The sequence below is a fragment of the Euprymna scolopes genome, chromosome 22, assembly GCF_053919585.1.
Source record: "Euprymna scolopes isolate OS-2025 chromosome 22, ASM5391958v1, whole genome shotgun sequence".
Taxonomy (NCBI): Eukaryota; Metazoa; Mollusca; class Cephalopoda; order Sepiida; family Sepiolidae; genus Euprymna; species Euprymna scolopes.
This window is the reverse complement of record NC_136503.1, coordinates 100,246,187-100,274,186: the sequence shown is the minus strand read 5'-3', so window position 1 is coordinate 100,274,186 and position 28,000 is coordinate 100,246,187. Positions and strand designations below refer to the sequence as shown.

At 34.4% G+C, this 28,000-nt stretch overlaps 1 protein-coding gene across 1 annotated transcript in view; it reads left to right on the top strand.

Moving 5' to 3' along the window:
• Positions 1-27,797, top strand: part of LOC145243574 (SPARC-like) — a 48,031-nt gene extending 20,234 nt beyond the window's left edge. Inside the window, exons 3-10 of the mRNA XM_080106555.1 lie at positions 77-214; positions 1,865-1,952; positions 12,536-12,645; positions 14,173-14,311; positions 15,661-15,743; positions 18,518-18,636; positions 22,035-22,183; positions 27,327-27,797. Of these exons, the coding sequence (XP_079962681.1) occupies positions 77-214; positions 1,865-1,952; positions 12,536-12,645; positions 14,173-14,311; positions 15,661-15,743; positions 18,518-18,636; positions 22,035-22,183; positions 27,327-27,364 (864 nt within the window). The 3' untranslated portion in view covers positions 27,365-27,797. The remainder of the gene's footprint in view (positions 1-76; positions 215-1,864; positions 1,953-12,535; positions 12,646-14,172; positions 14,312-15,660; positions 15,744-18,517; positions 18,637-22,034; positions 22,184-27,326) is intronic.
• Positions 27,798-28,000: the final 203 nt, after the last annotated feature.

Genomic DNA, 28,000 nt, shown 5'->3' with positions numbered 1-28,000 from the left:
AGATGGATTATAAGTTGCAATTCTCGAACGTCTTCAAATCTTTTTTCTTTTTCTTTTTTTTTTTTGTTCTTTGCAGATAAGTAAGAAGGAAAAGAAAGAAATGTTATTGAAGGAACTTGCCGACGAGCAACAGCGAGCGGAGAAACTGGCCGAAGAAGTTGAAGCTCTTGACGAAGAAGATGATGACGAAAGCACGGAGGAAGCAACCAACAAGGTAAGAGAAGAAATCGAAAAGTCATCGTTAGTTTAACAAAAGATTTTTTTTTTTTTACATGGAGGTCACCACTTATCAAGGCCCGGAAGCTACTCGGGGATAAGGGTTTATTGCCTATACAGTAATCAATGGGATCGTATCGTAGTAATCGTTAGTATTGGAAATTTGATAAAGTGTCCTACTTAAGGCGCCGGTTCATCAGGAATTTGTTTATGTTGGACTTGAAGACATCCAAGTTGTAGTCAGGTGGGAAACAAGCAAACGGAAGAGTTGCACAGTCGTGCACTTCTAAGAAAGAAGTTTTGCTCAGGGAATCTACGTTTTGTTTGCCATCTGCTAATTCAATCATCGACAGACTACGTAAGCATCCGGGAGATGCCGAAGCGATTATCCAATAAGCTGTTAGCAGATTAGTTTAAATGAAAGCGTTTATTTCATTAAACAAAAAAATATATTTTTATACCGAAAATTACTTTTAACGTATTTTTTCAACATAAAATCCACCCTTTCCCCACGTTAAGAACGGCTTTCTAGATAAAAAAAATCTTAACATACAACGTTATACTCGTTTACACACGTAGACCCAACATGTCGTATGTGGAGTACGTCGCAAAGAACACAGGATAAGTAATAACTTGACTCCTGTTTTTTTTATTGTTTTTTTTTTGTAGCAACATTTGTTTCCTCATTCTCCTGCCACGCGTGACTTCTCGTTACAGCCATGATGTCACTTACATCTCTACCTATTCAATGTAGTCGCCTTTAGCCTCAATGACCGCCTCATTACAAGTCCGGAACTGGGAGCATGACTTTTTCCCAAGCGCTGATGGGAGCTCGGGGAATACTCGGGGAATACTCGGCGCATGGCGGCATTCAAACTGGCTTTGGTGGTGGGGAGGTCATGTTGGTGATGTTCTCAACGTATGATCAAACGAAGTAGTCCAGAGGGTTCAGGTCGAAGGAGGAGAAAGGATAGTGTGAGAGAATGGTTCAAAGTCGTAGCACTACCTCTGAAGCCATGCCAGGGTCTCTGTGGACTTGTGGGCCGGTGCCGAGTTCTTCTGCCACACCCAGGGTCTGCCACCTGACACGTGATTGCACCAGAGGATCACCACACTCTTCAACACATCTAGGTACACTTTGGTGTTGACGTTGAAGATGTGAGGTGGCATGATGTGACCCTCATTGAAAACACACAAATGACTATAACCGTGACCGGAAACTGTTTTCATCACCCTGGGCTTGTCCCTGTTATTCATGGCAATCCAGTGATTCATTTGAGGGTGCTATTGTCATAACTTTGATCGGTAGTGAGCATCAGTTGTATAGTGGCGCATCTCCAATCTCGCTCGTTGAACATTGTGTCATTTTTAGACATGATAGAAAGCTCCTATCGCTATTGTACACAACTGGCCAACTAGTAGATGGTCTACAAAATTTAAAAAAAAAAAGCGATTTTTATCAAACGGAAATGGAATCATGTTTTTTTTCTATGGCGACAATTGTATCGTTTTATCCTGTGCCATAATATTTCTTCCTGTAAATAAAGACAGATGTTCTCAAATATATTACGCGTGTCTACATTGGTTCATTATCTTGCGTGAACTGTCCGTTGTCTCACAGATATTTCATTTTTTACTTTTTATTCAGAACCTACCAACAAAAAAAGCATTCGATGATGATGACGATGATGATGAAGAAGAGGAAGAAGAGGATGGAGAACCAATTCCCGGCAGAAGTACGTATGCCCATTTGTTTCATTTTTTTTACCGAAAATTAGAGTGCTTCTACAAAATAGGAACCAAAAAGAAAATGAACATTAGGTTTACTTCCGACAGTCCTGCATCTTTAGTTCCGCCCCCCCCTCTTTTTTTGTTCTTTAGTCTTCACATTCCAGTAGCGATGTTTCTGACAAAGGGAGAAAAACTGCTATTTCCTGGATAGGAATCAATACATATAACACATATCTTTGATTAGTTTTTTTTTTTTTTTTTTTTTTTTTTTTACTTTAATTTTTTTCTCCTTGGATCAAGTGGCTTCATATTTTGTCTAGAGCAAAAGACTTTTGTTTAATGAGATTTTATGTACAACACATTCGGCGAAAGTCGGTGTAGTTTTGTTTTGTTTTTCATGAAAATTGTTCCACACTATAATCTATAATATGAATCTCACATGTCTGTTTAAATGTGTGTATGTATGTATGTATGTATGTATGTATGTATGTATGTATGTATGTATGTATGTATGTATGCAATCTAGCGGGGAATTCTAGAAAATCTGGAGATATTTGGCACCCACACACCCGCATTAGATTATTAAAAAATAAAGAAAAGCGCTTGAAAATACTTTACTCATTCATGTAAGTAAAAAAAAGTAGCATTTATTGCCTTTGGTAACAATTATTTATTGATTATTTGTTTTGTTTTTCACCTTTTTTCGACTAACCATTCTTAAATCTCACTATAAAATCGATTTTTCCAAGTACATTTTAGGTGGGGGGGGGGGCATTCCAACCTCCGAAGGGGTTTGTATTACTGTACACATAGATTCGAAAAAGTTGTCAAAAAACAAATATATAACATATAAACGTTATCAAAGGCAAGATAAGTTACTTTTCTGCCAAACTGGATATATTTTTCGTGTTTTTATTCAATGTAACATATTTATTCAGTTCGAAAACCATACAGTGTTTACCGATGTATTTGAAAATTCAAGATGGCGTCTCACACCCTCTTTAACACCGTGAGTTTGGAAAAAGGTGTTATAAATAAAAAAACTATACAAAATACTATTAAAAACCCGCCGAATATATGTCAACCTATGTCACAGTAACATGTATTGAGCGAGTTTTTAACAGTATTTTATCCGTTTTTTTATTTATAACATCTTTTCCCAAACTTACCGTGTTAAAGAGAGAATCAGACTCCATCTTGAATGTTCCAATACATCGGTAAACACTGTATGGTTTTCGAGCTGAATAAACATGTTACATTGAATAAAAACACGAAAAATATATCCAGTTAGGTAGAAAAGTAACTTATCTTGCCTTTGATTACATTTATTTGTTATATATTTGTTTTTTGACAACTTTTTCGAATCTATGTGTACAGTAATACAAACCCATAGTGAGTAAATACGGAACATTATGGAGTTTTTTTTTGGGGGGGGGGGGAATTAGCGATTTTTGAAAATTTCAGACGATAAGTTAAAAATCTAGCGATTTTCTGGACATTTCTTTCTCCTGATCTTGCGGGTTTTTTTTTAAATCTCAGTTGACAACATTGCATCACTAAAAAAGCACCACAGGCTTAATGTAAACAGAATGTGTTACAATATCGGTAAATTTTCAATGGGTTTAATTACATGATTATTGATAATGTAATCATGTGACTGAACTTTAATTTAAATTAACCACACGTGGTCGCAAAATGAATGCCGACGCTCCAAGTGTATACACATTTTGACTCCTCCCTTTACTTAAAAAATCACCAAAAATCAGGAAATTAATGAATTTTAATGAAAATTGCAGTATTTTTCAAATAATGATCGCAGAATATAATGAACTAATTATTTTTTACTTAACTCTTAGTGAAAATGTTTTATTTTGTTTAAACAAAAAATACCTTTACTAAAGTTATGGTTTTCAGTAGTAAATAAAAAACGCAAGAATTTATTTTTGCTTTTTTTAAAGCATCGTGATTTGTAACAATAAAAAATAATTTTTACAGTAACATTACGAAAAAAGCCCCTAAAGTCCGTATTAATGTATTCGATATAACTCGAAGAAAAATGAATTCTAGCATACTGTTCAGGAAATTAAAGATCCAAATAGATTCCTATTTCAGTCACCTAAATTATTTAGGGTGAAATGAGTTTAGGAATTTATAGCCAAACCTAAATATTTTTTTTTGGTAAATATCCAGATATGCTACTACAGAACACCGACCACTCTAATTTGTTAGGGGGGTGATGTTGGGAGCACGCGCGCCCCAACATCACATCCCCCCCCCCCCGAACGCATCCCCAATGTACAAAAGTAAAATCTTCGGAAAATGTTAAACGGTGTTCTAATTGGTAAATGTCGGTGCGTTACTTGCGGAAAATTTGAAAATTCGATGTTCCAGGTAAAAAAAAACAAAAAAAAAAACAGATAAATTACCCCCCCCCCCTACTCCAACTTGGTGTGCTTTCCTTTTCTTATTTTATTTCTTTTTCAGCTAATTTTTAATTTTCCGTCCAAAAGCGCTATAATGTATTTTTGAAAATTAGAAAATTCTATGTCCTGGAAAAAAAAAATCCCCTCCCCCCAACGTAGTTTGCTTGGTGAAGCTGTCGTTTATGCTACAGCGTGCATACGCGTAGCATAAACGGAAGCTGCAAAATGGTGGAAAGAAGTTCGTGGGTTCAGGGGTAAATACCATGCAAACGGTAAATTTGCCCCAAGTTTGACTATCAGATTCGTTGTCAGCGACCTCAATTACCTATAAAAAAACAAATTAGAATGGTCAGTGTTCTGTAGTAGCGTATCTGGATATTTACCTTTTTTTCTTGCTTAAAAAAATAGCATTAATACAGTAAGTTAGGTAAACTGGCTTTTTCGTTTAAAAATGGAATTATTTCCCTTTCGTTATTAACTTTTATTTTTTTAATTTTTTTTTTAATACATATTTTGTGTTTTATATACATAAAGTACAATTATTGAATGTTACTGTTTTGATTATATTCGTTTGGGTGGGGGGCACAATTAAAAAATTAAGAAAGATTAAAATGAAGCGAAATTGAAGTTTCTGTTCCATTTTTACAACAACCGTAAAACAGTGCATACTCAGCAAGTTTTATCGTAATTTATAAGCATATTGAAACACTAAATCAACATTTTATTTATTTTTTTGCATAATTAATGATGGAAGTATTTTTCTGTTTATTTTCTTAACATCTGTTAAAAATAAATAAATAATTTGTACATTCTCTTGAAAAAAAGAATCAAACTTTTCTCTACTTTCACATGTGTTCCATTTTAACAAACTGAGCCACAGCAACGCGTGGCCGGGTACAGCTAGTATATATATATATATATATATATATATATATATATATATATAAATATATATATATATATATATATATATATGCTTACTTGCTGTTTATCTGTTCATTCAACATGAATTCTATAGCACTTATGGAAAAAAATATTGTGAGCTCTCCAAAACCACAAAAGATATTTATAATGCCAGTTTAAGAAAAAATCCGTTTAAAATTCATTATTGTTTTTATCTGTCTGGTAATAAGTTACATTTCTCTAAACTACTTGACATAATTTCTTTTTATGGAAATCCAGACAAGAGATTTGCCACTTGATGTCAGAAGCTAAAAAAAAACATTCAAGTTCAGAATCAGAAATTAGATTACATGCTAAACGGATATATTTCTATCCAGAAAAAATAGGCAATTCTCCCCTCCCTTGTGAGAAACATCGCTCATGGAAAGTGACGAATAAAAGGAGAAAAAAAAAAGAAAAACGGGAGTTACGAGGAAATAAACAAATGTCTTTACAATTGTAACTAAGAACCCTTGAGATAATGAATATAATACAGAATAACAATTATTGGCGCTTCTACACTATTGGGACGAGATTTTGTAGACGATAAATGGAGTTTTCAGATTTAAAAAAAACAATGTTTTCAACTGATTTTTTGGTCAATTTTAATAAATTACAATGGTAGCTTCCAAATTATGCAGTCAAAATTACTTGAATATTACCGAATTATTTAAAGAAATGATAATAATCCTGATAGCAGGTGAAAAATTGCTGCCATCTTGTTTAAATCGAAACGGAAAATTACCTCCCTTTTGAACTCTCCTGTGTCTTACGATCGTTTTCATAAAATTCTATCTTTTATTTTCTTTAATCAATAATTTTCTACCCACGATTTTCGTAATTTTTTAATATAATCATCTTAAAATACGATATATATATATATATATGTGTGTGTGTGTGTGCGTGTGTGTGTGTGTGTGTGTGTGTGTGTGTGTGCATACATAAATATATTGAGAGAAAGGTGTGTGTTTACTACAACCTTTACGCAGCTAAAGATGGTCATTCCATAAGAAACCCGAAAAAAACCTAATAGTAAATGAATTAAAATGTTGCCACATCTGGGCAGGAGCTGCTAGAAAGTACTTGTCCTACCTTGATAGAGTTCAAAATAGACTTCGTAGCCTTGTAGGAGATGTCCTTCTCTCTTCCCTGCAACCTCTATCTCACAGAAGAGATATTGCGAGTTTGTCTGATGTATCGTTATTTTCATGGAAAGTGTTCGCAAAACTTTCACAATAAACACCCGTCTAGCTGAAAACACTATCCATAATCCCCCCTACTCTTTATCTGTGCCTAAACTTAAACGTAGATTCCATGAACAAAGCTTCTTTCTTAAAACTGCACGCCTGTGGAATTGTCTTCCGTTTTCCTGCTTTCCGGCTGACTACAATATGGTTGTCTTCAAGTCTAACGTAAATAAGTTCTTGATGAGCCGTTAACAAATTTACCGAATTTTCATTACTAACGATTACTATATTGTCCAATTTCTACTGTACACTCTTTAACTCTTATCCTCGAGTGGCCTCTTGGCCTTGATAATGTGGTGATGTCTGTGTAAAAAAAAAAAAGAGGAAAAAAAGCGTATTTTACGAGCGGGCAAAACCTGGGATCCTCCCTAGTTTAAAATAAGAAAAACTGTTTAAAATATAGCTCCTACAAAAAACTAATAACACTAAAAAGTTTACTTAGAAAACTCTAATCGCTTATTTAAGTATGCGTCTGCGTTTGTTGAAAAAAAAGATGGCGCTTTTCAGTAATTGCTTTCTAAGAATCTGCTGTTTTATGTCTTAACGTTACTTTTCTTTTGCTCGTATGTCATTAAAGTGAGATTAACTGAACTCTCGGGCTCGGATGAGTAAGGACAGGTACTTGTAAATAAAAGTCAAGTGGTTCCCTTCAACACTTAGAAAAATATAAGAATAAAAAAACTTGCATGTTTTTTCCATCTTATCGCTTAAAGCTTTGCAAGAACTGAGTCGCGATTTTATTGGTACTCCGAATATAAACTTCCCGCCGCTGATAACGTTGAAAGAGTCCAAAGTTTTCATCTACCCTTGCTGTAACGTCTTACACGTTTACACACGTAGACCCAACACGTTGTAGCAGAGTAGGTCACAAGGAACAGAAGACAAGTAATAACTCTTTTTGCGGGCTGTTATCCTTATCTTCAAAGCTGTGGTTGTTTCACCACGTTTCGGCCAACTCATCCTCTGGCCTTCTTCAATATGCAAAAAAAAAAAAAAGGAAGAAAATAATAAATAATGACTCAACTCACTTTTTCTTTTGTAACGACGCCATTTATTTCCGGGTACTTTCCCGAGTAGAACGTGATCGTCTCCTCCTTCTCTCCGACCTCTCTCCGACCTCTTTCCTCTCGGACGTCATCCACGTCTCTATCGTGTTCTTGAACGTGTTCGCAACCGTGTTCTCGAACGTCGTCCACGTCTCTATCATGATCGTGAATGTCTTCTCGAGCGTGTTCTCGAACATACATGCTCTCGAACGTCATCCACGTCTCTAACGTGCTCTTAAACGTGCTCACAAACAGGCATTCTGTTTTCAGTCTTATGCCCACCCCTCGATTATTATACAAGTGCTATTTAATTTTAAGTGAATGTTATACACTCGAATAAGGAAAAATTATAAAAATTACACCCCCCGTCTAGATACAGTTTTTACCGTGTTCTATTTATCCCATTTTGGCAATACGCCAACAAAAACTATGTTATTTAATGCTGCCGAAACACCGAATTAAATCGGCAGAATCGGTGCCCTTCGTTGACAATACACCACTCTGACTTAAAGTTAGTGGCTCGACTGAGTAAGGACAGGTACTTGTAAATGAGAGTCAGTGACTGCCTTCAACACTTGGAAAGATATAAAAAAAACTTGAATATTTTTTTCGATCGCTTCAGGTTGTCAGCATCTTTTTGTACTCTTCCCGCCGCTATTAACGTTGGAGAGGTCGAATTTTATCGTCAGCCTCAAACAGAAACGGGAATCCTCTCTACCGAACAGCAATAGACCCATTTCTCGTACCCCACCCGGCTTTATTATGCAAGCACTCTCCAGGTCCCGTTTTACGTGCTCGTATGAAGAAACTTCATTAGTTGGTACAAAAATAATGTCGTTTTTTTTACATTCAACTTCAAAAGATCACAACTCCTTTCATAATAAACTTTATTAATCGAAATAAAAACCATTAGAATTGACACATTTTTGCCAACAAGAAATAAGTTTATTCATCCCATTAGGAAAGAAATCTGGAATTCTGGAAGCAATGAAGTCATTAAAGACCGATTCGGCATCATCTCGGTTTTTGAAGCATTTTTCGCGCAGGTAGTTGTCGAGATTCTTGAAAAAGCGATAATCGGTGGGAGAGAGGTCTGGTGAATATTTTCTTTTTTTACACAGTGGTCACTACTTATCAAGGCCCGGAAGCCACTCAGGGATAAGGGTTATTGCAAGTACATTACGTTAGTGTGGAGATTTGATAAAGAGTTTACTTAAGGAGGCGGTTCATTAGGAATTTGTTAACGTTGGACTTGAACACATCCAAGTTGTAGTCAGGTGGGAAGCAGGCAGACGGAACAGAGTTCCACAGGCGTGCAGTTCTAAGAAAGAAGCTTTGTTCATGGAATCCACGTTTTGATTTAGGCACAGATAAAGAGTAGGGGAAATTTTTCACAGTGGATTCAGCTAGACGGGTGTTTTGCGTGAAAGATTGGCGAGGGGGGACCAGAGATTGGAGTTCAAACGAGCACCTGCCATGGAAATAACGATATGGCGGATGACGCATAGTCTCTTAGCCCAATTTGTTCAGCTTCTGCAGGGTCAGTTGAACAACATGCGGGCGAGCGTTGTCATGGAGGAGAATTGGCTATTGACCTATTTCGGGCACATACTATGGAGCTTCTGGTCCATTTCGACAATTTGTCGTAATCATTTCGCCCGAATTCAAGAAGCTATGACGGATGAGACCAGCCGCAGACAACTAAACAGTCACCATACCCTTTTTTGGTGCAACTTCGGCTTCGAGAACTGTTGTGGAGCTTCTCCGGCATCCAACCACTGTGCCGAACGTCGCCGGTTGTCGTAGAGGATCCACTTCTCATCACATATTACAATTCGCTCAAGAAATTAGTCGCTTTTATTGCACAGTAGAAGCGTAGAAGACACCTCAAAACGACGATTTTTTTACTATCGTTCAATTCATGCGGCACCTATTTATCCAACTTTTTTTACTTAAATTTTTATTTAAATGGCGAACGACTGTGAAGTGGTCGACCTCGAGTTCAACAGCAACTTCTCGTGTGGTTTTTAAAGGATCGACTTTCAAATGTTCGTTATCAACCGAAGTCTGCAGGCCGCCACTGTCTTCATCTTCAAGGCTCTCGTCACCATTGCGAAATTTCTTGAACGACCATCGTGTCACATGCTCGTTAGTGGTTCCTAGGCCAAACGCATCATTGATATCACGAGTTGTCTCGGCAGCTTATCGGCCTATCTTGCAATGGAACAAGAAAATCGTGCGGATTTGAATTTTGTCCATGCTGTCGAAAAGCCTGCAAAAACAATGAATGAAGAGATTGAGAACGGTAACGAATAACACAAGATAGAGCGAAAAAACGCGCTTCAAAATTATATATAACATGGCTATATATACATATATATATATATATATACAGTAATAAATTTAGAAATCATATATAAAAGTAACATATGTGAAAAAACGATATTGTTTTTGCACCAACCAGTTCTGCTTTAATCGTGTTCTATTTAATCTCTTTTGGCAATACGTCACAATACGAAACACTGTATCAAACAAACACCGGATATGAAATTGGTAGAATCAGTGCCTTTTGTTGATGATGCGATACTAGACCTGAATGTTAGTTGTTCAAATGGTGAAGGACATCAGTTTTCACCATTTAAAATCCAGTTTCACGAAGGCAAAATAGACTTTAACTAAGTTAATATTTACGCCACCAAAGACTAATACGTTAGTGTAGTATTTGCTGCCAATCCATTTTGAGGAGGGAAACTTGATATCCGATTCCACATTAAAAAACAAAACAAAACGTTTCAACGTCGCTTAACTTTGAGAATCTAACCGGAAGTGGTGTGTTAATGTATATTTAAGCAACGTCGAACCTAGTTAGTGCTCAGGTGGTTGGTTGATTTTGTTTTGCGGCATATCCACCCTTTTCAGGTTATTTAATGCCGAATCCAGTGATTTTGAAGGACAATTTTTAATAGAGTATATTTGTTTTTTAAGTCGGTTTCTATTTAACCTATAGTTGGGACCCTAATAGGTACTACCACTCCGGGTAAGAGTGGACCTGGGAGCAATGGCAATTAAAAGGGTGGCTCCATACTCTCCAAAGCCCGCAAGCTGGGTCCTCACCATCGGATATAGTTTAAGGTCATATCCAGGATCGCGTGCTCAAATGAGTGAAAATTTGATAAGCCAAGGTGCGGTATGTGCTCTAAAGTCTGAGAAGTGATGGCCGCCACCAGGCTATTCTTGTCCAAGACACGCTGCGTGAAATAATGAAGCTATATCAGGAGGGTCAATGGATCTCGAATCACAGAGAGAGGCGACCTGCCAGGAATACCTTATCCTGTCTTGACAGAGTTCAAAACCGGTTTCAAAACCTAATAAGCGACGAACTTTTCTCCCCCTTGCTAACTTTCCCCCCACACAAGAGACGTTGCGAACTTCTTTCTGCTCTACCGTTATTTTCATGGAAGTGGTCGTCTGAGTTTCATTCAATGATTTCCCTCTCGTTAAACTTTTACAAAAAGCACTGGTCAAGCTATGGTCGCTGCTAACAAGTTCCTCTAATAAGAGGAGCCGTAAACTATAATATTTGTGTGCAATAAAAAGCGGGGGTTTGCAGATTGAAAAAGGGGCTTAATACAGCAGAGTCTTCAAATTAACTAACACCGTTTACTTCCGAGAACTTCTGAAACCGGAACTGATTTGTATCAGTAAATATGCTTAATTGTCTTCATATTAATATTTTTATTTTGTTTAATCCTTAATCATGGATAACTATATTTTAAGCTTGATAGGAAAATAATTTCCCTCACATGAACGGAGATTTTAATACGAGGGACGAACTAATAATTGCACCGGCTATCGTTGACTTGAATTTACTGTTTATTCATTAGTCGATTTCTTTCTTTGAATAATTTCACTTTTAAATCGTGCTTTTAATTTGGATTCTTTTAAACTTTCATATTTTATTTGTCAATGAATTGGACACACGAAACAGAGATAACATTTTGTTTTGACAATCGATCATGTTATGTTGTTTTTGCATTTTGTTTCCAGGTTCACCTTTTCTTGTCATCACATGAGTTCGTTGTCTTTTCAGCTGGAACAATATATATATATATATATATATATATATATATATATATATATATATATATATATATAAGTGCTCTGTCAAAATCAACTTTGTACGTGCCATTCACTAGCTCACTGGGTGTGATTAAATTACCATCTGTCCAGCCAGATTGCATGCATGCATGCGTGTAACCCTGCTGCTTTTTAACAGCTTCGGTGACCACGGCTCTCCAAATTGTAGAGCAATGGTAATCTCGGGAAGACAAGTAAAAGCCGAAGTTTCCCGTTGTTTTGATTTTAGGGGATGCATCTCCCCTCGTGGATATCAACCTGGAAATTTCTACGACTTGGAGTGGTACATACAGCGCCTAGCCTTCCCAAATAGTCACCCATCTGGTACTAGCAAGGTTCATCGTTGCTTAATTTCGGTAATCTGGCGAGAACTGCTGTGTCAACGTGATTGTGCCAGATAAGAAACACTTGAAGGATTCTTTTTTTTTTTTTTTACGTGGAGGTCACTACTTATAAAGGCCCGGAAGTCACTCGGGGATAAGGGTTATTGCCTGTACAGTAATCAATGGTATAATATCGTAGTAATCGTTAGTAATGGAGATTTGATAAAGTGTCTTACTTAAGGGGGCGGTTCATCAGGAATTTGTTTATGTTCGACCTGAAGACATCCAGGTTGTAGTCAGGCGGGAAACAGGCAAACGGAAGAGAGTTCCACATGTGTGCGCTTCTAAGAAAGGAGCTTTGTTCATGGAATCTACGTTTTGATTTAGGCACAGATAAAGAGTGGAGTAAATTAACTGACAGTGTTGATTAGTATTGATTAAAAAATTTCTTTTCTCTCTTTATCTGTCAGATCCTTGTGAGGCCAAGAAATGCGGACGGGGAATGGATTGTGTATTAAAAAAGAACCAAGCCGTTTGTGAATGCGTCAGTAAATGTCGCCAGCAAGATTCCAGACATAACGTAAGTCAGCGTTCAGTTTCCAACGCCTTTACATCGTTCCATTGCATGTTTTCATGTGTTTAATTTTAGGTTTATTTATTCCTAGATAAATCATGACCCGTTGGATCAATATTGATTTTTGTACGGTACCCGGCCACGCGTTGCTTGGCTCAGTGGAAAAGAAATGCAAAAAAAAAAAAGAGGCAAAAACGTATGTTTCTTATGTTCTAAATGTGGATAACTTATTTTTAATATAGTTGCTTAACGTTGACATTAGGAGAGAATACGCACTGTTTCGGGGCCAACCTATCGACAGTTTTTTAATCGTACCGAATCCCGCCACTAGTGTGAGGATAATATTTTCTGAATTGCTAGTAGACGAACTGTAAAAATCAATGAACTAACATTATCTGGAAACAGAACAATGGTATCCTACAATTAAAAACAGCCTACAATAAACAAATATTTTACTTGTCTGACATTTATAACATACATATATTTCAGAGATATACTCCATCTTCAGTATGTTGTTTTCTTTCTTTTTTTCTTTTCTTCTTCCCTGCCATGTTGTAAATTTGGAGAAAGAAAAGTCTGTTTGTAAAGATCCTTGCGTTGTATCTCAGTGATTGTGTTTTGAAATGTTTGAACAGTTCGTAGACAACGCGAGAATAACGCCAAGAGCGTGAGTTCCATATAGGAAGGTTGATTATATTTGAATAAAATAAAATACGCATCAAGTGCGCTTGAAAGCCAAATCACAACGTAATATTAGGAAAAGAAACAAATATTTTACTTGTTTGAAATTTATAACACAAATATGTTTCGGAGGTATACTCCATCCTCAGTATATTGTTTATTTTCAAATACTGTCCCAGATAGAAGCCTCTTACATCAAATAAAACAAATTTATTCGGACAGTTCTCTTAATCAAATTTTGTTCAGTTTCAAGACTACTGCATTGTCTACAGCATTAATGTGTTGAATCACAGTCCACTTGGCAAACTTGTTAACATTTATCCTCGAGTTGCTTTGTGGCTTGTTAAGCGGTGTTTCCTCAAAACAAAAATAAAATAAAAATAAGACCTTATATTTTAATTTGTCTTGTGACAAAACGTCCTTTTTTTCTCAAATTGAAATATTTTAATTCTGGCGAAACGTGTACAAATTGAAAATTGGAGCTCGTCTTTGAATTTGACTTTTGACAAAATGTGTTTTTTCTAAAAAAAAATTTATCTTAAAATTCTGACGAAATCTATAGAAAAATAAAAGAAAAATAAGATCTACTCCTTCGATTTGTTTTGTAACAGAACGTCCCTTTTTCCTAAAATTTTTATCTTTAAATTCTGCCGAAACGTGTACAAAAATTGAAAAAAAAATAAAACCTTTCATTTTATTAGACTTTTTTTTTTGTTCTTTTTTTTTGTCAGATTTTAATCTTTACATTTAAATCTCAGATTTTAATCTTTAAATTAAAATCTGACGAAACTCTTTTATCTGCAACATATATTCTACGTTTTTCGTTTCGTTTTTTTTTTGTTTTTGTTTCAGGTTTGCAGCAAAGCTAATGTCACTTTTGAAACTGAATGTGAACTTGATCGCCAATTTTGTCTTTGTTCCCACGATCTTGAAGGCTGCAAGGATCAGGCATTTAAAAAAGTCAAACTTGATTATTACGGAGCGTGCAAAAGTAAGTATTACTAGTAAACGTTTCCTTTTCTTGTAGAATCCGCACTGATAAAATCATACATAACACACAGAAATTTAAATGTAATGCGAACAAATATCTTGCTGCTCCTGTGCCTCCTATTAATCTGACAGGCAGTTAAATCTGACGCCTTTATTGTGTATTATTGCTTTAATATTTTATTGTGCCAGAAAGTTTTTTATTCAAAAGGTTTTCACTCGTGTTGTATAGGACAGTCGACTACATGCAAATACCGAGTCGTGACGAAACACAATCCCGGCAACAATACTCCATGTACAGAATACTCTCAGGTATGAGTAGTCTTCTATCACGATAGAGGGAGCTCACCTTCTTTGCAGCAGCCTTCGCAATGTCTTCAATGTACTTGTTCCAGTTCATATTGCCCGTGAATTTTAGGCTGAGGAGTTTGAAAGAAAGAATTCTCAGGTAGTGTATTATATGATAAAGAGTAGGGGAAATTTTTACAGTGGATTCAGCTAGACGGGTGTTTTTCGTGAAAGATTGGCGAGGGGGGACCAGAGATTGGAGTTCAGACGAGCACCTGCCATGGAAACAAGGATAGGCTTGCAACGTCTCTTCTGTGGGAGAGAGGTTGCAGGGTAGAGAAAAGGGCATCCCCCACTAAGCCACGAAGTCGATTTTGTACTCTGTCAAGGCAGGATAGGCTGTTTTTAGCAGCTCCTGCCCAGATATGGCAGCAGTATTCCATCCTTGGACGTACTTGGCTTTTATATAGATAGAGAATTGCATCAGTAGTGAGATATCTTCTGGAGCGGTAGAAGGATCACACCATCTTTCCAGCGACCTTGGCAACAAACTTGATGTATGTGTTCCATTTCAGATCAGGAGTAAAGGTCAAATCCAGAAGCTTTTCAAAACACGGGGCCTCTCCCAGACAAGAGCCATCCATCCCAATTGATGCCAGAGCGTTGATGATGTAAGGATAGGATTTTGGTTTTAGATGCATTAAAGGTAACCAGCCTCGTCTTCCCCCACTGAACCACGCGCTCGAGATCAGAGGAGAGAGAATCAGAGAGAACGTTGTCATTTACAGCCTTTGATGTTATATATCGGTAGGTAGAGTGTTATATATCGGTAGGTAGAGTGTTATATATCGGTAGGTAGGGTGTTATGTATCGGTGATTCGAGAGGTGTCTTGTAATTATTAAAGGAGAGCAGTTTAGTCTTACTAGCATTAAATGTTACCATCCATTTGCGACCCCATTCCACTACGGCCTGGGGGTCATTTTTTAATGATTCTGTCATTGTTTGACTGACAAATATGAGGTTTTTAAAAAAATTTATTTATGTATTTTTTTATTTCGTTTTAGAACTTCCTGAATGTCTACCGCAACAACTTGAAGAATTCCGAGCTCGCGTCCAAGAGTGGCTTTTTAGAGTCATGAAAGATTTGGTAAGTTTTCATTATTTAACCCTGCGTTTGTCCCAAGCGGTGTTTTGTCACCTCAGCTTTGCTTAAGTGTTTATAATTCCTAGTTGGCAACTTATTTTTTTATTTTTTTTACATAGGCATCACTACTTATCAAGGCCCAGAGGCCACTTGAGGATAAGGGTTAAAGAGTGTACAGTAGAAATTGGACAATGTAGTAATCATTAGTAATGAAAATTCGGTAAATTTGTTAACTTATATGGAACGGCTCATCAAAAACTTGTTTACGTTAGACTTGAAGACAACCATATTGTAGTCAGCTGGAAAGCAGGAAAACGGAAGATAATTCCATAGGCGTGCAGTTCTAAGAAAGAAGCTTTGTTCATGGAATCTACGTTTAGGTTTAGACACAGATATAGAGTGGTGGAATTATGGATAGTGTTTTCAGCTAGACGAGTGTTTCTTGTGAAAGTTTGGCGAGGGGGGACCATAGACTGAAGCTCAGTCGGACACTTTCCATGAAAATAACGATACATCAGAGACAAACTCGCAACATCTATTCTGTGAGATAGAGGTTGCAGGGAAGAGAAAAGGACATCTCCTACGAAGTCTATTTTGAACTCTATCAAGGCAGGACAAGTCCTTTCTAGCAGCTCCTGCCCAGATGTGGCAACAGTACTCCATGCATACGTTTAGGTTTAGGCACGGATAAAAAGTGGGGGGAATTAGTGATAGTGTTTTCTGCTAGACGGGTGTTTCTTGTGAAAGTCTGGCGAGTGAGGACCATAGATTGGAGCTCAGACGAGCACTTGCCATGAAAATAACGATAAAGCAGAGACAAACTCGCAACATCTCTTCTGTGAGAAAGCGGTTGCGGGGAAGAGAAAAGGACATCCCCTACGAGGCTACAAAGTCTATTTTGAACTCTATCAAGGAGGATACGTCCTTTCTAGCAGCACCTCCTTCTCCTCCTCTTTCCCAATATTCTCCCTAGTGAGGTTATAGCACACGTACTATGGCGCAGTTGTATCTCAGTTTTCCTCCGTTGACCTCCGCTCTCCTGTTTCCGTAACTGATGCTAAACAAAGCTATCTTCCTCTGAAGATCTATTCTGACAAGGGAAGTAATTTTATTTATTTTCATTTAGTTTTTATTCATTTAATTTCAATTTATTTACTTTATTGAAAACTCTAAATTATTTAATTTAATACATTTATTGAATGTAAAGATATATGCACAATAAAAATATAAATGTTCAGTTTTACAACTAAGTTGTATTCCGATCAAAACATATATAATTTTTTTTTCATTTTTACTTAATTTTATTTAAAACTTAGATATATTTAATTTAATATATTTATATCAATTTATTTGTATTTTATTTATTTTTTTTACTTCTATTTCATTATATTTTATTCAATTTTTATATCTACATTTATTTTTCAAATTTTCGAACATGTACACAATAAAAATGTGCATAGTTCAGTTCTGAAATTGATAGAAAGTTCGGAAAAGTCCGACACGAAAATTATTTATTTATTTGCATTTATGTGTTTTTATTAAATTTTACTTCTAATTTGAATTTATTTATTTTTATTTAAAATTTTAATTTGATTGATTCTTTAATTTCTAAAATTTCATTTACTTAATTTCATTCACAATTTTAATTTAATTTTTTTTCCTAATTTTAATTTATTTAATTTTATTTCTAATTTAAATTTATTTAATTTATTTATCAGTTTAATTTAATAAATTTTGTTTGTATTTTTAATTTAATTAATTTATTTATAAATTTTATTCATTTAATTTTATACATAATTTAAATTTTATTTATTTTATTTATGGTTTTAATTAATTTTTTTTATTTATAATTTCAATGTAATTGATTTTATTTATAATTTAAATTTATTTTTTTAATTTATGATTTTTATTCATTTAATTTATTTATAATTTAAATTTATTTCATTTTATTCATTATTGTAATTTATTCCGTTTTATTATAGTTTCAATATATAAAATTCATTTGCAATTTTTATTTATTTAATTTTATTCAAAAAATTGTTTATTTTGTTTTATTAATAACTTTTATTTATTAAATTTTATTAAAAATTTTTATTTATTTATCCATAATTTTTATTTACTTAATTTTATTATTAATTTTTATTTATTTAATTTTATTCAAAAAATTGTTTATTTTGTTTTATTAATAACTTTTATTTATTAAATTTTATTAAAAAATTTTATTTATTTATCCATAATTTTTATTTACTTAATTTTATTATTAATTTTTATTTATTAAATTCCATTTAGAATTTTTATTTATTTCGTTTTATTCATAATTTTTATTTATTGAATTTTATTTACAATTTTAATTTATATAATTTTATTTATAATTTTAATTAGTTTAATTTTATTTATTATTTTATTTTTTTAGATTTATTTATTATTTTAATTTATTTTCATTTTATTTACAATTTCAATTTAATTTCATTTATAATCTTTATTAGTTAATTTAATTTACTTTGCTTTATTTATTGAATTTCTGTATATATTTAAAGCATTGTAAAGTAACCGCCCGTTCGAAAATTTCCTCCAGAGATTTTTTCTAGCCAACGAACGCCGCATGATATATCCCGAAAAGAAAACTACTGAATTTGATTTATTTTCATTTTTTTTTATTTATTTATTTTATTTAATTTTATTTTCCTGATTTATAACTTTTATTTATTTAATTGTATGTATTCTAATTTTATTTATTTGAGTTTTTGAATGTAAATGTTAATTTCTGACATTAATAGAAAGCCCGAAAAAATCTTGCTAACTACGAAGATTGGTTGAACGCAGCCAAAAATGAGAAGCACCATGGACACGCCGTTGTCTGGAGATTCTGTCAGTTGGATAAAAAACCAAGAGATACGTAAGTGAAGCTTCTAAGTTAAAATTTTTAATTTAGTTCAATTTTTCAGTAGATGCATTATAAAAGAAAGTACGTTTGCAAAAAAGGTCTTTCTGCGCGGAATTGGTTGTTGACGGGCGCGGTTCTAGAGTCGCCCATCATCTTACGGGGACGTAAATTATTGTAAACAGTGAAACAAATCCGAGAACAAAAAAAAAAAAAAAAATAGTGATATTTGTTGTTATTTTTAATTGATTTTATTATATCAGCCATCAAGAGAAGAAATTACAAATATCAACGTTTCTTTTTTTTTTGTCTTGATTGAAGAAATGGCCACCAAAAGTCGATTATTTAATTAGAATGGCACAGAAAAATTATTAAATTAAATTATTGAATCATAAAAACAAAGAACAATTATTTAATTAAATTGCGTGTATGTGTGTGTGCATGTGAGTTCGTTTGCAATTGATTCGAAACGGTTGGGCCGATTTTTCTGAAATTTCACACGAATGTACTTGATATGTCTGGGAGTGTTCTTACATAGGTATTATTTTTTTGTTGAAATTCTCCATAAGATATCTCACTACTGATGCAATTCTCTATCTACATAAAAGCCAAGTACGTCCAAGGATGGAGTACTGCTGCCACATCTAGACAGGAGCTGCTAAAAACAGCCTATCCTGCCTTGACAGAGTACAAAATAGACTTCGTGACTCAGTGGGGATGCCCTTTGCTCTTCCCTGCAACCCCTCTTCCACAGAAGAGGCGTTGCGAACCTGTCTTTGTTGTAGTGTTATTTCCATGGCAAGAGCTCGTCTGAGCTCCAATCTCTGGTCCCCCCCTCGCCAATCTTTCACGATAAACACCCGTCTAGCTGAAACCGCTGTCAATAATTTTCCCCACTCTTTATCTGTGCCTAAATCAAAACGTAGATTCCATGAACAAAAGAGAATTTATATCAAGTGTGTGGAGGGGGGGTCGGGTTATATGTGATATGATCGTCTTCCTGTACATCCTCGCCTAGAAATCCTGATGATGTCCCTTGAAATGGGGACGAAACGTTGATTTATTTTTGTTTTTACTCTTTTAGGTTTTTCCTTTTTATTCACATAACGTCTAAAGCATCGTTTATATCTTGCTTTATTTTATTTCATATATATATATATATATATATATATGGTGATATGTGTGTGTGTGTGTGTGTGTGTGTGTGTGTGTGTGTGTGTGTGTGCTCCAGAATAAAATTATCCAACAATCAGCTGGTATGGAAACCTGTGATTATAAGATTTACAAGATATTACTGGCAGTAATATTCTATAAGTACTATCCCACCTAAATAAGAATTGCTCGATATACAAGATAGAGCAAATAAATAAAATTTTTAGTCATTCAATGAATTTAAAAATTTATGACGTGAAATGTTTAAATTTCAAATCAAAAGATTTTTATTATTCTATGTAAAAAAAAAAAGAATACATTTGAAATATTATAACTCCTTATCCTATAGGATTTCGATGTCTATCATCTCTTCAGAAGAGAAAATATTAGCAAATAATTATAATGGTTTACACCTTATTTGCTAAAGTCAGTGAGACATGGAAAAATCCGAAGTGAATGTCTTTGATAGCAGTGTGGTAAAAAGATCAAAAACATTCGCTTCGGATTTTACCATTCAATTTGGATGTGAATTTTTATATCCTTTTCATTAACTTCCCTTACTCTATGACATTTAAATACTTTAACAACTTTTAATTGTGATTTTCCATGTCTCATTGTTGATTTTTTTATTTGCGATTCTGTGGTATTTTTCATGCTCCTTGAGGGAGTTACCTGCCCTTTGTTTATACATGGACCTCTTGTAAGGGTAGCTTTGCGTTTAATTGTGAGACAAGAGTTGCACAATCTCCAACCCCACATCTCCTAAATCGATAAGGAGAGGCCTAAGGCTGACTGGAAACAATACCAAAATAAGCGGAGAGAATATGGAGTTCCCAATAGTACTGGACAGTCTCATCGTTGCTTAACTTCTGTGATTTGGCGGGAACGGGTGTATCAACGTGATTGCGCCGTATTATATATGCCGCTTGTTGTTTTTCTTTCAGCATCATTCATGTTGGCATTCGTTTCCCTGATATCTTTCTATTAAGAATCATTCCTAGAAAAACATCGAGTACAAGGTTCGTAGGTGAAAATGTTTCTGCAGAACGAACTGGGTTCGAACTAGTGAACCCAAATTGTCAGTCTGTGTCGTTAACCACTCAGCCAGCAGCACGTCCCCCTTTCTGCTGCTATGCATACAGTGTTTTTACCGTGTCTGTCAGTGACGAGGGTGCAAAAGTCTCGATACAAACCGTATCCTATATATATATATATATATATATATATATATATATATATATATATCGCTTGCCGTTTGCCTATTTTTACTTGTTATTTATTTGTGACTAGCTGACAGCACGTCATTGCCCGTTCATACAATACGCTTAAACATGGTATTTTAATTTATGCAGATTGCGTGTGTATTATTATAGAATCAATCCTCTATTGATTATTATATATTATGAGGAATAATTCGCCTGGTGGACTAATTTGCAAAGTAAAATAAAAAAAGCTAATAATGATACTGTTGTTCACCAAATTCCGTCTGCGTTTGTTTACAATATCACGTCAGCTGATATTTGGATTTTGCGATAAATGCCCTAGAAAAGTCACTTCTGATTAATGATTAGTTTTAAAATATGCAAACGAATTAATGATTTGCTGCGATTTTAAATGGTACTCATTTCTTTTTTTTTTTTTTTTTTTTTTTTTTTGTAAATTGAACACATTAATGAGAAAAAAAATAAAATGGTGAAGTACACCCGGGGTATAACAATGCTCTACCACTAAGATATATTTCCAGATTATAATAAATCTGTTTTATTTTTATTTTTAAGAAGAAATGATTTGCTGAAGTTTTATCATCTCCCTTGCCGGTGTAACGTAAAATGTTCCCCTGTAAAAATTAACCTTTTTTTTTAATCTATGAGAGAGAAAAGCTATTTTTAAGGTCTTTTTTTTTTCCGATACTTATCGGATGAATTTCTGTACAAAAAAAATATCTAAGAACACTACCAGACATATGAATTAACTTTGTATGAAATTTGCAAAAATAGGCTTAGCCGTTTCGGAACCTGTGAAGAAGGAACTCACTCACTCACACACACACACACACACACACACACACACACACACATACACACACATACACACACACGCACACACACGCACACAAACACAAACGCACACACACACACAAAATTTCTTTTATATATAATAGATAGATAGATAGATAGATAGATATGTTAATTTTCGTTTAATAAAGACGCGTTTAAATATCTTAATTTTTTTTTTTCTATTTTTTTCTTCTTTTTTTTCAGATTCATGTCCCGTCGTGAATTGCAATTCACGATCCATTCATTGAAAGGAATGGAACAATGTATTGTTCCATTTTTGAGCGATTGTGACAATAACGCTGACCGCAAAATCAGTCTGGAAGAATGGGAAAACTGTTTGAATCTGGAAAAAGGTATTCTATTTAAAAAAATTTTTTTTTTCAAATTTGAAACAGAAACAGAAATAACATGAAACTTTGGCAGTAAATTCAAGATTTCGAAATGCATTGCTCATAGTTTGGTTAAATTACTTTAAAAAAATTTTTTAAAAACTTTCGAGATATTCGAATACAATTTCAATTTAAATACATTTAACTATGTTTATATATTTGTATTACAGGTTCACGCATGCGTTATGCGAGCTGAGATGGTAATAATATCATTATGAATTTAGAAGACAATCGTTATGCGTGATGAGTAGTAGCGTGGGATATAATTAGTTTAATTTTGCTTTATGTAACAGGGTAAAGAAAGTGAAAATTCAGATATTTTTTAAATTTCAACAACTAGCAGTTCTACCCGGCTTTGCTCGGGCCCTATGTACTGTTCATAACTTTATATGCATATGTATATATTAAAAAGTGTTAATATGTACGGTAATGCCTTTCTATATAATAGGCTTCCTTAACTACTATAGAGCAAAGTTGGTAGAGACCGCAGACGTCAATTTTTTAAAAACTTTGACCCCAATTTTGACCCCTTAACATTTATTGTTTAGGGCTCAAATTAAACTAAAATGTTTGAACTATGTCCAAGTAACCTACATCTAAAATTTCAAGTGTTAGGCCCAAAATTGCGGAGGAGTTTGGTAGAGTCTGCAAATTCATCTCTGTAAACTTTGACATCTTGCTAGCCAAATTTTTCGCACAAAAACTGATTAAAAAGCTTGCTGCATGTCTGAATACACTTTATGTAAAATTTCAAAAGTTTAGACCCAAAATTGGCTGAATAGTTTGCTAGAGACTGCAAAGGTAAAATCTTTTGAACTTTGACAAAAAAAAAACGTCTACCCTATGTCTGAATACACTTTATGTAAAATTTCAAATGTTTAGACCAAAAATTAGCTGAGTGATTTGATAGAAACCGCAGAGGTCGATTTTTTAAAAACTTTGACCCCAATTATGACCCTTTAACGTTTATTGTTTATAGCTCAAATCAAATTATAAAGCTAGATCCATGTCCAAGTAACGTACATTTAAAATTTCAAGTGTTTAGACCCGAAATGAGTTTTCAAAGGTCAAATCGTTGAACTTTGACCTCTTAACAGTCAAATTTCTGTCCAGAAACTGATTAAGATTTTCCCTAATCTCCAAAACCCTTATGTCAAATCTCGAGTCTCTAGACGGAAAATTGATAGAGTTATTTAGTAGGGAAATGTACACACACACACACACACACACACACAAACACACATTTTCACTTTTATAGATATACTAGCATGGGTGCCCGGCGTTGCCCGGGTGCTTGGAGGTGTATGCGGAGCAAAAAAACAAAAAAAAAAGCGGTCAATTCTTTTTAAACTTTAACCCCTATTATGACCCCTTAAAATTTATTGTTTTGGGCTCAAATCGAGTTATTAAGTTATATCCATGTCCAAGGAACCTATATCTAAAATTTCAAGTGTTTAGACTCCAAATTGTCGGAGGGGTTTGGTAGATTTCTCAAAGGTCAAGTCGTTGAACTTTGACCCCGGAGCAGCCAAATTTCTGGCCGAAAACCAATCACATCGATTTTTCCAAATCTCAGTACCCTGTATATCAAATTTCGAGTCTGTAGACTAAAAATTGACAGAGTTATTGCGTAGGAAAATGTACACAGACACACAGACACTTTCACTTTTATAGATATATAGATAGATTAGACAATATATTTTTCATCAAAATTCAGTTTCTTTGGAGTAATTTTAATGTTTTTAGAAGCATAATTTGGACTCAACTTCTCATTTAAAATTTCAAATATAACATACAAGCTGTGGGGGTGGCTTTAGCAGGGCGTAAAATACGCTTAGATATGATATTTAAATTCGTCCATATTTCGTATATATTATTATAGAGTCGTGATTTCTTTTCTTTTTCTTTTTTTTACACAGTGATCACCACTTATCAAGGCCCGGAAGCCACTCAGGGATAAGGGTTATTGCAAGTACATTACGTTAGTGCGGAGATTTGATGAAGTGTTTACTTAAGGGAGCGGTTGATTAGGAATTTGTTAACATTGGACTTGAAGACATCCAAATTGTAGTCCGGTGGGAAGCAAGCAGACGGAACAGAGTTCCACAGGGGTGCAGTTCTAAGAAAGAAGCTTTGTTCATGGAATCCACGTTTTGATTTAGGCACAGAGTAAAAAGAAAGTATTTAGATGCAATCAGCAAGAATCGAAACCGAAACTGTAGCATTCAAAGCTGTACCAACGTAACACGCATATAAACTAAATAAAAATTAAAAATTAATTAAGATGAATATACAAAATATATAACGATTCTTTTCAATTTTGACCCATTTTTGACCCTTTAAAAACTATTTTAACCAACTAAAGACGCATAAAAGAACGGTCCGTAAAAAAATCCAATCATTTGAAGCCCCTAGCGCCGCTCAGCAACTTTTAGTTTTGGAAGAGATAGAGTTTGAAAATATGGCGACAGACAGAGAGACAAACAGACCGACAGGCAAACATTTTAGTATGGGAGTGAATTTGAGGCAGGGTCATTAGATATCAATAGAATAAAATTTCCTTCAATTTCAATTTCGTCTTAAGATTCCTTCAAATTTAGACATCTCCCAGAATAAAAAATTATGTCACAAACTTTTATCAAAATTGGAATAAGGATACTAGACATAAGGTTTAGTATCATTATTTCTTGAATTTAATCTTCGTATATTGACATAATATTAGCATGAGAATGTTCAGTTCTGGGATTCAATTTTAATTTTACCCACCTTGGGGCGGGTATTCTTTTAGTGATTTTTTTTTTATTATTATTATAAATTGAATTTAACTTGAAAATACTAAAAAAAACAAAAAAAACAATAACACGCTTCCTATTCTGAATAAGCACTTGTTTTTTTTTGGGGGGGGGGAGAGGGCACGAAACAGTTTTCGTAATAAATTAAAATTTCGAAATAAATTAAAAACAAGAGATACATTAAGATTCATAAAAAAAATTTCACTTGTTGAAAAATGTGTGAATTTATTTTATTTTTTTTTTTTTTGCAAAAAAAAATATAGAAATTCTTGGCAAAAGTTGAATAAATTTTGTGATTATCTTCAGTGGAATTTTTCGAAAATTGGAAACTAAAACAAGAAGTGTCAGAAACGTGTTTTTTTTTCTTTTTCTTTTTTCGTTTTTTTCTTTCTCTTCTTTTTATTCGTTGTATTTCACATTCAACTCTAAGAGAAAGATAGAACGAAAGAGCTGTGGAAGAATAAAACATTATTAGTGTCACCATTTCGTACCTTTCCTCATGGGTCATTTGGTTCGTACATTTTTGGTTAACCGAAGTGATGGGGCTATATTTACTTTACATTATTATTATACTTTAATAATTATTGCAAGATGAGTATGCTTTAATTTAAAATGCTTAATATTATATATATATATATATATATATATATATATATATATATATATATATATATATATATATATATATATATATATAAAGTCCCCTCTCTTTGGGTAGAGCACTGTCGTAGATTATCCCATTCGCTACTTAATTGCGAGGCTCGTTCTTAGTTTGTTGGTGCAAAAATAATGTTGCTTTTTGACGTTCAACTTCAAAAGATCATAACTCCTTTCATAATAAACTTTATTAATCGGCATCATCTCAGCTTTTGAAGCATTTTTCGCGTAGGACGTTTTCGAGATGCTTGAAAAAGTGATAATCGGTGGGCGAGAGGTCCGGTGAATATGGCGGATGAGGCAGAGTCTCATAGCCTAATTCGTTCAGCTTCTGCAGGGTCTGTTGAGCAAAATTTTGTCTAATACGAAAATATTTCTGTTTTTTTTTTGTCTAATACGAAAATATTTCTGGGGTTTTTTTTGCTTTGTTTTTTTGTCTAATACGAAAATATGTCTGTTTTCTTTTTTGTCTAATACTTTTTTTTTTTATTTTTTTTTATTACATTTTCACCCCAAACAAGGCACATTGCCACTTTGGTGTAGGGGGCTACTATCAGGGGAAACATCTACTGGGGTACTATGTAGGGATTAGGGCAGCGAGATGTTGGTTCACGTTGCACTTGAACTTATGCATGTCAGTACAGTTGGGGAAGCAGTGACCCGGAATGGAATTCCTAAGTCTAGCAGTTCTGGGGAAGAAACTACTGGAGTAAAAGGATCTTTTACATCTAGGGATCTCTACAGTGTGGGGGTGGGATTTTGCAGCTTGTCGGGTCTGTCGATGGTGTTCACGTCGTGGGGGCACAAGTGCTTGCAGTTCTTCAGAGCATTCACCATTATAATACTTGTAGAACAGGCAGAGGGATGCAACGTTTCGACGATGGGACAGAGGCTGAAGTTTAGATGCCAGTTTAGGGCCTATCAGATTTGCGACTCTCTTTTGAACCCTGTCAAGGAGCGAGAGACAAGTAGCCGATGCACCGGCCCAAATATGACAGCAATACTCCATACATGGGCGAATAGTGGCCTTATAGAGGTACAGGATACTTTCGGGTGTTAAAAGTTTTCTAGCACGGTAGAGAGAGCCCACCTTCCTTGCAGCGGCCCTGGCAATGCCCTCGATGTAACTGTTCCAACTCATGTTTCCAGTGAACGTTAGGCCAAGGAGCTTGAGAGACGTACTCTCAGATAAAGAGTCGTTGGCCATTGCTATAGGTGGTAGAGAAGGTTTCTTGTAATTATTGAATGAAACCAGTTTTGTCTTGGTGGCATTGAACGTTACCATCCATTTTTGTCCCCATTCCACTACTGATTGGAGGTCATCCTCTAGTGTTTCTGCCATTACTTTAGATATATGTTCGTTTGTTTTCCTGTCGTGCCTGCTATAGAGTGTGGTGTCATCAGCATATATCCCCATCTCAGAGGCAATCTTGTCGGGGAGGTCATAATACGAAAATATTTCTGTTTCTTTTGCCTAATACGAAAATATTTCTGTTTTTTTTTGTCTCATACGAAAATATTTCTGTTTTTTTGTCTAATATGAAAATATTTCTTTTTTTTTTGTCTAATATGAAAATATTTCTGTTTTTTTGTCTAATATGATAATATTTCTTCTTTTTTTTTTTTGTCTAATACGAAAATATTCCTTTCTTTTTCAGACGAAGTTCCTAACCACTGCTTGCCATTGATGGAATAAGCCGCCATCTTGGATTAAAAGTCTTTTTTTCACGTACATTTTCCCGCGTTTTTTTTTTTTGTTTACATTTTTTACTTTTTTTGTTTAATTATATGGAAATGTGAAAACGTTCAAACATTTGTAGTGCAAAGTGAAATCATAATTTGATATTTTAATTTCATGCAAATGTAAAACAATGTGGACATTTTGTTTTTGTTACGTTTTTTATATGAAAGAATTAAACGTATTTTAATTTTGCGATCAGGGAAAAAAATGGCAATAATTTACGATTCTGATGGCAAAATTTGTCTGTTCAGCGCCATTAACCTTTCATTTAATGTGATTTTTTTATGATCCGGTTTGATTTTTGTCGATTTTATAAAAGTCCGGTTACAAGAGAAATATTTTGAAGTTTTCGGATGTAAATTCCCCAATAAAACCTTTATGAAAATTGTTTTAGTTTTCTTTTGTTGTTGTTTTTTTTAAGGGGGGAGGGGTATTTGCTTTTCTTAAAATCTTGGCAATAGATAATTTACTTTTGGAATCAATTTATATGCGAGCATATAAAAAATGCCATCATCATCATCATCATCATCATCATCATCATAAAAATCATCATCAGCAGCAGCAACATCATTATCCTCATCCTAATCATCA